The sequence below is a fragment of the Gasterosteus aculeatus genome, chromosome 10 (assembly GCF_964276395.1).
Source record: "Gasterosteus aculeatus chromosome 10, fGasAcu3.hap1.1, whole genome shotgun sequence".
Classification (NCBI taxonomy): Eukaryota; Metazoa; Chordata; class Actinopteri; order Perciformes; family Gasterosteidae; genus Gasterosteus; species Gasterosteus aculeatus.
Genome location: NC_135697.1, coordinates 16720341 through 16731483, shown reverse-complemented (window position 1 = coordinate 16731483; position 11143 = coordinate 16720341). Strand labels below are relative to the sequence as shown.

The following is an 11143-nucleotide window of genomic DNA, read 5'->3' as shown; positions in this document are numbered from 1 at the left end:
TTCTTTGTCATTCAGTATATTCATTGTAGAGTAAACAGATGTTTCTCTCTCTCTAGTTCCAATAAATCTAGTCTTGAGATTTTAAAATTATTTAATAAGTATAAAGAAATCTTAAATATCATTAGACATTCTTGGCGTTTGATGAACAAACTCTCTGATAAGAATCAATGTAACTGAATTTGACCCAGATATGATCAGAGTAGTTTTCATGATGCTTTTGTGACATCATTAACTGAAAAAAAAATATTTTAATAATGCTGTGTTTATAGGAAAATCCCATTAACAGTATCTACATCACTAATAAGGTCTGTCGGTTGTAGTATCTATTCAAATGAATCTTAATTGAACTACAAAGTCTGAGAAGTTTTAATCAAATTGGAATAGTGAAGTAGGATATCTTCAGCATTTTATATCACCATAGTATTAATAAATATAAGTTTATTCTTACAGCACATTTCAACAACAAGGTTATTCAAAGAGCTTCACATTAAAGCATTAAAAGCATCATGAGTGAAGAACATTGATTTGAACATTTATTACTAAAACAATAAACAAGCTTTAATCTGAATAAACATTACAGTGTAGTTTGAGACTCTAAATAGTGAAATATAGTAAGAATATGCAGAGATGCAGTAAATGGATCAACATCCCTGTCTGGTTCAATTAAAAGCTGCAGCCAACAGAAACGTCTTCAGTCTTAATTTGAAGCCGCTGAGAGTCTCAGCAGACCTGCAGCTTTCTGGGGGTTTGTTCCAGATGTGGAGCAGAAGAAGTGAAGCTGTTTCTCCATCGTTGGTTGTGCCTCTGGGAACAGAGAGCAGAGCCAGAGGACCTGGGGGGTCGGGATGGTTCGTAACGTGGCAGCAGGTCAGGCGTGTGTTTTGGCCCTGAACCGCTCAGTGACAAGTTATTAAAATCCTGTTGAAGCCTCTAATCCTTGATATATTCTTCAGGTGATATTAGGGATCATGGTAGATGTGTGTGTCGTCTGCATAATAACGAATACACACTTTGTTTCTTTGCATAATGTGAGCAGGTGGAAGCATGTAGATATTGAACCGGAGAGGCCCCAGGAAGGAACCATGGGGAACACCTCATGTGTTTTAATCCGCTGTGATGTGTAATTATCTACAGACACAAAGTGCTCGCGGTTCTTCAAGTAGGATTCAAACCAGCGTTGTGTTGAGCCAGAGAGTCTCACCCAGACTCTCAGTCCGTCTCGTAATGTGTCACCTTTGACCTCGTTGAACGCCGCACTGAGTTCCAGTAATACTAAGACTCTAATAAAAGCAGTACGATCCAACTAAAACACAACTGTAGTGTTCTACTATGATTACAAGATCATTAAAACACAAACCATCCATTTAGGTTGGTTGGAAAATAAACTATAACTATATAACTAACCATATTATTATATAGTTATTATTAAACTTTTATATCTATCAAATTTACAAATAAATCTGAATCACAAAAATGATTCTTGAAAACATATAGAGGTGAATATTGTATTTCAGAGATTAATATATAGTGATCATGTAAATTGTATTAACGCAACCCATATTCAACTAGGTTATCATTCATTCTATTCGTAACAATATTTCCTAACATCTTTAAAAAGGATGAAGTGTCACTCAAACATAAAGTGTCTGTGTTCCTGTGCAGCTGTTGAGTGGATCAGTTCCTCTCCAGCTGAGGAGGTTTTTGTACGACGTTGTTTCACTGTGTGAACGGGAAGCTGTAGCCACTCTGTGAACAATAATAATCTCCTGCATCTTCAGTCAGAACTCCTCTGATGGTCAGAGCGAAGTCACTTCCAGATCCACTTCCACTGAAACGATCTGAGATCCCTGACTGACGACTTGTAGCGCGATAAATCAAAAGTTTGGGAGATTCTTCTGGTTTCTGTAGGTACCAGTGAAGGTAGGTACTAATGCCAGAACTGGCTTTACACCTGATGGAGACAGTCTGTCCTGGAACAACAGACTGAGATCCAGGAGACTGAGTCAGCTGGATTTCTCCTGATGAACCTGGGAAACATGAAGAAGAGCAGAAGGGTTATTGAGACAAATCCAGTTTGGATCCAAACAGAAGCGTCTCATTTCTTCAACACGGAGAAGAGGTGAAGAAGGTCCACGCTGCTTGTTCCACTGGTTCTCCATCACATCAGAATGTCACTGTGGAGAAGCATAGCCTCCAGAAGAGGGTCTCACCGTGAACAAGGAGCCCCAGGCTGGTCAGCAGTAGACTCAGTGACATCATCATTGTGCTGCCGGCGTGCCAGTGTGCGTGAGGCCTGGACCGCCACTGATCCGCTCTCTTAAGGCGTGTGAGCAGAGAGGAAGGACACGTATGCAAACACACGGAGCCAGTGAGTCCTCGTCACATGACCGGGTTTCACTATTTAAATCACCTGTGATGTAACTTCTTAAGAAACACGTTAACATGACCATGAACTGAAGACTCTTCTTCAACCCTCCAAAGAACAGTTTGAGCTTTATTAAAGTTTCCACAAACACAATCATCACTCGTGTGAATTAAACAGTGAAACATTAATCAAGAGAAGTTTCCACCAGCATCTTCAGCTTGGTTTTATTCTGTAGAACAACATTTCTTCATGGTTCACGTGTCACACACAACTCTCCTCTGAGGTGATTTTCTTCTTGTCTCCAGGTTTCAGTTAATATTTCCTGTTTTATTTCGGTGGACTCGGCTCTTGTGTTTCCCCACTTTGTGATCGTGTGCTTCTTGGTGGTTGTGTCCCTCCTTTCATTGTGTGTTTCTTCGTGTCCTCTTCTCTCTGGGCCGGTTTGTTCTGTCTCTTTTAGAGTATCGGCCATAACGCTCTTCCCTCCCTACATGTGCTTTCCAGTCTACGTACCTATTGAACGCTGCCTTCAGGTAATCACCTCGTGCTTCAACTTCTCTGCGCACTCAGTCTTTTGTGTGTTGGTGCCGGTTTCATTGATAAAACACAGTAACAGAGAACATCTATTTCAATAATTAGACGTTCCAGTAATGAACCAGAATGAGAAACATCTGCGTTTCCTTCACACAAGTTCTTTCAGTCGTGATCTGAGTATGAGACAGAAAGAAGAACAGCCGCCGCCTGCAGAGACGCATGAACGCTGACGAGTCCTTTCATAGCTCACAACACGTAGCATGACGCTAACATCTCAGGTGATACTCATGAATGTGTGTTCTTAGTGACCTGGATGGAACACCGGCTGGAGACCTGAACACTCAAACTGGAAGGAGTGAGTAGCGCTGCCCCTCTGAGCCCTGATGCCCTCCTTGAGGATCCCTCACATCCTCCACCAGCTCGCTCGTCGTCTCAGGCCCACAGCCGGCGTTTCTTTGTGAAGATCTTGTGGTAATAGTTGTTGCCGTGGTGTGACGGATAGCGTGTTAGTCGTGTACCCAAGCAAACTTTACAACGATGTCGACTCCATGTTGTTCACTTTGATGTCATGCTAACGTAGCGTTAGCTCTCTGTCTCAGCGCTGATCCTGAAAGTTGACTGTTTGTCCCTGAGACGTGTCCTTTCTGCTGGAATCAAGTGTTTCATTCAACACTTTGTTTCACTGGTTTAAGTGAAGAAGGAATTATTAATGTCAATGAATGGTTCTACATTTTTAGGTGTATGAGGGAGAAATGTGTTTTTGTATGCGCTTTATGAACATGCAGCTATAAGAAGGAAATAGTCTTGTTTCATCATTCTTTGGTAGATCAGATCAGAACAAAAGGCTGTAAAGGGATGTGAACATATGGTGGAAAGACTCATTTGAATTCCATCAAGATCATTTTTGTCCTTGAACCCTTTGTAATAAATGGTCATTAGTGGTTACAGTAATAATAGTGAAACACTAAAAGCTCTTGATGAACGTGTACATTGTGTGTGTGTGTGTGTGTGTGTGTGTGTGTGTCTCCAGTGAAGTGACTCAGCTGTCAATTCGGTTTCTGTTCCTTCCTACTGAAGGAGGTTTTTGTACGACTCTTTTTCACTGTGTGAACACCCACTGACTGTTGATGTAATGATAACTCTGACAGTAGTAATGTGCTGCATCTTCAGCTGTGACTCCACTGATGCTCAGAGTGAAGGAAGATCCTGATCCACTGCCTGTAAAACGACCTGGAGTCTCTGATGCTCGAGTGGTAGCAGAATGAATCAGCAGCTTAGGAGCTCCTCCGTCTCTCTGTTGGTACCAGGCTAAACGATTAGAGCCATAAACACTCTGACTGGTTGTACATGAGATGGAGACGGAGCCTCCAGCAGCAGAGCTCATTGCTCCAAGCTGAGTCACTGTGACCTGGCCTCTGGACTCTGAGGACACGGAGACAAAGACATAAAGCAGCGTCATGGTCGTGTCTCCTTCATTTCAGAGGGACGCACGTCCACAGAGGAGAGGACTTTGGTCTTCTGGACTTTACCTGTGAAGCAGAGGAGAGTCCAGACGAGGACGCAGATCAGAGTCATGTTTGTGATGAGGAGGATCTCTGTGTCTTCTGCTGTGATGAAGGACAGCTGTCCTCCAGGGTCCAACTCTCAGGACTATAAGGTCTCCCAGAGCACTGGAGCATGTGCTGCTGATGCAAAGTGTCTCTATGGAAATGCTGTGCCTGACTCCTCTGATGACGCTGGTGATCAATGGATCAATCAGCTGATCGCTCCATTGATCAGGAATGTGTCAGTGCTCGTTAACGAGTGTTTGATGCCGTTTGATGGAAAACTTTTCTTCTGGAATGTTTAATAAAATTTATGATTTTTGATGAACAAAATTCATCAAAATGGATATTTTTTCATTCAGCGCACAATAAATATATATTTATGGTCATTTTGACTTTTTTGGATATTGGAAATGTGTAAAGAAACACTAAAATATTAATATACATTTTTGTAAAATGTTCTTTAGTAATCATTTATTTGTTTTTTATTAATTAAATATCACTCACAGATGTCAAACGTTCATCAAATAACCGGTTGAATACACATTTACTTTGTGTTGATCAGTTTGATGGGTCGAGGTCTTGTACACACTGAATGTGTGTAGTGTGTTTGTGTGTCTGTCACAGAGTCGTGTGTCTCTACTCTCACAGGTTTTTGTACGGCGGTTCGATGCCTTCGTGTCACTGTGGTACACGTTTGGTGGAGGAACCAGACTGAGCGTTGGAAGTAAGTCAAACCTTTAATAATCTCATTGTTTCTGACTATAATGTGTTATATTTATATTCAACAGGCAAAACAGAAAATAGATTCTTTTATATATTTATGTATGTTTCTCAGATATTTTGCAATCAGAGAGAAACTTTCCATCAGTGAACTTTAAAACGTTATTTGTATGAAAAGTCAAAGTAAAAATATCTGTTTCTTAATTTAAATCTCTTTCTGATTTCATGCCTTAGTTTCTCCTCCTTTACACATTCATATTAGAGAAGCTCTACTAAACATTTTGTTACAAACTCCTTTCAACTTATAACGTGTAAAAAACATGAACCTCGAGAAAAATATCAGAATGTTGGTTTTTGTTTCTTCATAATGAAAAATGATCCGATTATTTGAATAAATGTTTACGGACGAGTTAACGATCGACTTCATTCTCTCAAACGTCTTGAACTTTAAAAGAATATTTTTAAATTTTGCCTGAAGTACACATGAAGAAAGTTTGATTGCTGTTGGTTTATTTTCTCTATTAATTCACGCTTGAAGTCATTATTTTAGACCAACGTTTTTGGACAGTTTGAACATTTATCCTCATGTGGACGTTTCTTCTGTGGTTTCATGTCCTCCTGTCTGAGGATTGTCTCTGTGCTGATGTGCATGAGAGGCTTCTTGAAGGGAAGTGAAACATGGTGTGAGTGAGTGACTGCTGGAGCAGAAGAAACATCTGGCAGAAACTCCTCAAAGGACTGAATCGGCCCTCTCACAGTGAAGGGGTCCCATGTCTGGTGCTTGATTGACAGCTGATCGTGTCTCCTAGGTGATGTCCGGCCCACCCTGACGGTGCTGCCCCCCTCCAGGGAGGAGCTGCAGCAGGGGACGGCCACGCTGGTGTGCCTGGCCGACAAGGGCTTCCCCTCCGACTGGAGTCTGGCCTGGAAGGTGGACGGCAGCAGCAGCAGCTGGGAGGAGAGCAGGAGCCCCGGGGTGCTGGGGGGGGGCGCCCTCTACAGCTGGAGCAGCACCCTGAGGCTCCCTGCAGACCAGTGGGCCAAGGTGGGCTCCGTGACCTGTGAGGCCACCCAGGGCTCCCAGACTGCGCTCTCAGAGACGCTGAGGAGAGACCAGTGTTCCCAGTGAGCTGAGCGACTGGGGCTCTGATACTGCTTCACTCTCATACTGGTTCAGTCTGCCTGTAACTCTATATTTTCTGTTCATTTCTTGTTTTAATCACTGTCTAAGTTCCTGTTTCATTCAATAAGTTCTGTTCTTTTATTTTGTTCAACACAATAAATAACATTTCATCAAATTCATTGTCATCAGTATGTTATTGTAAAGTGGACGGATGTTTCTCTTTCTCCAGTTCCAATAAATGCAGAAAAAGTTCTCAACTTGAATTTTTATAATTATTGGAAATGGCAAGAAATACTAAAATATTAGGCTTCTTATTGTAAAGTAAACATATGTTTGTCTTTCTCTGGTTGCAATACATCTAAAAACAGTTAACTCAACTGAGTCTTGAGATTTCATATTTATTGGAAATGTGTAATGAGCTTAACTGAATGTGAACCAGATATGAGCAAAGTATTGTCATACTTCGTTTCACCATTAAGGGAAAAAAAATACTTTTTTAACAAGGCTGATATTTAAATGTATTAAGGAAAATCCCTTTAACAGAATCTACACCACAGGGTCCGTCAGTCATTGTTTATAGTCAAAATAATCTTAATTTAACAACAGTTCGAGATGTGTTAAGTAAATTGGGATTTTAAAGTAGGATATCTTCATTATTTTTTATCATAGTATTAATAAAGTTCTTTTGAGTTAGCACATTTCAACAACAAGGCATTTCAAAGGGCTTCACATTAAAGCGTGTAGTGTAGTTTTAGACTCTAAATAGTAAGGTACAGTAATAATATGCAGAGATGCAGTAAATGGATCAACATCCCTGTCTGGTTCAATTAAAAGCTGCAGTCTTAATTTGAAGCCGCTGAGAGTCTCAGCAGACCTTCAGCTTTGTGGCAGTTTGTTCCAGATGTGTAGCAGAAGATGTGAAGCTGCTTCTCCATGTTTGGTTGTGACTCTGGGAACAGAGAGCAGAGCCAGAGGACCTGGGGGGTCGGATGGTTCGTAACGTGGCAGCAGGTCACGCGTGTGTTTTGGCCCTGAACCGCTCAGTGACAAGTTATTAAAATCCTGTTGAAGCCTCTAAACCTTGATATAATCTTCAGGTGACAGTAGGGATCATAGTAGATGTGTGTGTCGTCTGCATAATAACGAATACACACTTTGTTTCTTTGCATAATGTGAGCAGGTGGAAGCATGTAGATTTTGAACAGGAGAGGCCCCAGGAAGGAACCTTGGGGAACACCTCATGTGTTTTAATCCGCTGTGATGTGTAATTATCTACAGACACAAAGTGCTCGCGGTTCTTCAAGTAGGATTCAAACCAGCGTCGTGTTGAGCCAGAGAGTCTCACCCAGACTCTCAGTCCGTCTCGTAATGTGTCACCTTTGACCTTGTTGAACGCCGCACTGAGTTTCAGTACTACTAAGACTGTAATAAAAGCAGTGGGATCCAAATAAAACACAACTGTAGTGTTCTACTATGATTACAAGATCATTAAAACACAAACCATCCATTTAGGTTGGTTGGAAAATAAACTATAACTACCTATAACTATATAACTAACCATATTATTATATAGTTATTATTAAACTTTTATATCTATCATTTTTACAAATAAATCCGAATCACAAAAATGATCCTTGAAAACATATAGAGGTGAATATTGTATTTCAGAGATTAATATATAGTGATCATGTAAATTGTATTAACGGATCTTTTCCCATATTCAACTAGATTATCCATCATTCCATTTGTAACAATATTTCCTGACAAGAATCTTTAAAAACGATGAAGTGTCACTCAAATGTAAAGTGTCTGTGTTCCTGTGCAGCTGTTGAGTGGATCAGTTCCTCTCCAGCTGAGGAGGTTTTTGTATGACGTTGTTTCACTGTGTGAACGGGAAGCTGTTACTCTGCTGACAATAATAATCTCCTGCATCTTCAGTCAGAACTCCTCTGATGGTCAGAGTGAAGTCACTTCCAGATCCACTTCCACTGAAACGATCTGAGATCCCTGACTGACGACTTGTAGCGTAATAAATCAAAAGTTTGGGAGATTCTTCTGGTTTCTGTAGGTACCAGTGAAGGTTGTTACTAATGCCAGAACTGGCTTTACACCTGATGGAGACAGTCTGTCCTGGAAGAACAGACTGAGATCCAGGAGACTGAGTCAGCTGGATTTCTCCTGATGAACCTGGAAAACATGAAGAAGAGCAGAAGGGTTATTGAGACAAATCCAGTTTGGAGAAAGATGATCAACATCCAGAAAGAAGAGTCTCATTTCTTCAACACGGAGAACAGGTGAAGAAGGTCCACGCTGCTTGTTCCACTGGTTCTCCATCACAGCAGAACGTCCCTGTGGAGAAGCAAAGCCTCCAGAAGAGGGTCTCACCGTGAACAAGGAGCCCCAGGCTGGTCAGCAGTAGACTCAGTGACATCATCATTTTGTTGCCGGCGTGCCAGTGTGCGTGAGGCCTGGACCGCCACTGATCAGCTCTCTTAAGGCGTGTGAGCAGAGAGGAAGGACACGTATGCAAACACACGGAGCCAGTGAGTCCTCGTCACATGACCGGGTTTCACTATTTAAATCACCTGTGATGTAACTTCTTAAGAAACACGTTAACATGACCATGAACTGAAGACTCTTCTTCAACCCTCCAAAGAACAGTTTGAGCTTTATTAAAGTTTCCACAAACACAATCATTACTCGTGTGAATTAAACAGTGAAACATTAATCAAGAGAAGTTTCCACCAGCATCTTCAGCTTGGTTTTATTCTGTAGAACAACATTTCTTCATGGTTCACGTGTCACACACAACTCTCCTCTGAGGTGATCTTCTTCTTGTCTCCAGGTTTCAGTTAATAGTTCCTGTTTTATTTCGGTGGACTCGGCTCTTGTGTTTCCCCACTTTGTGATCGTGTGCTTCTTGGTGGTTGTGTCCCTCCTTTCATTGTGTGTTTCTTCGTGTCCTCTTCTCTCTGGGCCGGTTTGTTCTGTCTCTTTTAGAGTATCGGCCATAACGCTCTTCCCTCCCTACATGTGCTTTCCAGTCTACGTACCTATTGAACGCTGCCTTCAGGTAATCACCTCGTGCTTCAACTTCTCTGCGCACTCAGTCTTTTGTGTGTTGGTGCCGGTTTCATTGATAAAACACAGTAACAGAGAACATCTATTTCAATAAGTAGACGTTCTAGTAATGAACCAGAATGAGAAACATCTGCGTTTCCTTCACACAAGTTCTTTCAGTCGTGATCTGAGTATGAGACAGAAAGAAGAACAGCCGCCGCCTGCAGAGACGCATGAACGCTGACGAGTCCTTTCATAGCTCACAACACGTAGCATGACGCTAACATCTCATTCTCTATGAACCCAAAGACAGACGCACTAATGCAACCTGGTCACACTTATTCCTCCAGATCGTCTCTTATCTGCAGCTTCACTAATCTGAGAGACCAGATCAAATGAGATTATTCATTCAACTGGATGATAAAAGTCTGTTTGCCTCGTTGAACGTTCATGATAATTCTCTCTCTGTTTCAGGTAATGTGGTTTAAATATGTCTCACCTACTTCTTCATTCATAGCTGTCGCACAGCAAAATGTGTAGAAGCTACGTTGGTCCACAAGGGAAAACGTAGTATTGTTGCCATTTGCCCCCAAAATGGTGACAATACTGTGTTATTCGGCCTATTCATTTACATTTCCTTGCAATTGGGTCACGTGACTATCAAGTTACCCTCAGCTAAAGAAAGAAAATGGCGGACTGACGGTCTGTTATCTGTGATAAACACACTATTTTACATGAGCATAGAGGAGGTCAACACGCAGTAGGATCAAGTGAAAGCAGAGTGATACCATTTTTGGATCTGGTTTACAGACAGTTCAAAGATTGAGAAAAGACGAATATCATGTCAATATTACTGATTTCATCTTTACTTTTCTCAAAATCTATCTACTATCTCGAATACTACGTTTTCTCTTGTGGACCAACGTCCCTATTACACATTTTGCTGTGAGACTGAGTTGGAACATATGGGGGAAAGAATCATTTTAATTCCATCAAGATCATTTTTGTCCTTGAACTCTTTGTAATAAATGTTCATTAGTGGTTACAGTAATAATAGTGAAACACTGAAAGCTCTTGATGAACGTGTACATTGTGTGTGTGTGTGTGTGTGTGTGTGTGTGTGTGTCTCCAGTGAAGTGCGTCAGTCAGTTCAGTTTCTGTTCCTTCTGACTGAAGGAGGTTTTTGTACGACTCTTTTTCACTGTGTGAACACATGCTGACTGTTGATGTAATGATAACTCTGACAGTAGTAATGTGCTGCATCTTCAGCTGTGACTCCACTGATGCTCAGAGTGAAGGAAGATCCTGATCCACTGCCTGTAAAACGACCTGGAGTCCCTGATGCTCGACTGGTAGCAAGATAAATCAGCAGCTTAGGAGCTCCTCCGTCTCTCTGTTGGTACCAGGCTAAACGATCAGAGCCATAAACACTCTGACTGGTTGTACATGAGATGGAGACGGAGCCTCCAGCAGCAGAGCTCACTGCTCCAGGCTGAGTCACTGTGACCTGGCCTCTGGACTCTGAGGACACGGAGACAAAGACATAAAGCAGCGTCATGGTCGTGTCTCCTTCATTTCAGAGGGACGCACGTCCACAGAGTAGAGGACTTTGGTCCTCTGGACTTTACCTGTGAAGCAGAGGAGAGTCCAGACGAGGACGCAGATCAGAGTCATGTTTGTGATGAGGAGGATCTCTGTGTCTTCTGCTGTGATGAAGGACAGCTGTCCTCCAGGGTCCAACTCTCAGGACTATAAGGTCTCCCAGAGCACTGGAGCATGTGCTGCTGATGCAAA

At 41.9% G+C, this 11143-nt stretch overlaps 1 gene segment (V, D, J or C); it reads left to right on the top strand.

Annotated features, from left to right (window-relative positions):
* The first annotated feature begins 4630 nt into the window (after positions 1–4630).
* Positions 4631–6464, top strand: LOC120827015 (Ig kappa-b4 chain C region-like). The segment is given in 3 exon segments: positions 4631–4684; positions 5095–5170; positions 5976–6464. Coding segments are annotated over 3 exon segments (435 nt in total).
* The last annotated feature ends 4679 nt before the right edge of the window (positions 6465–11143 follow it).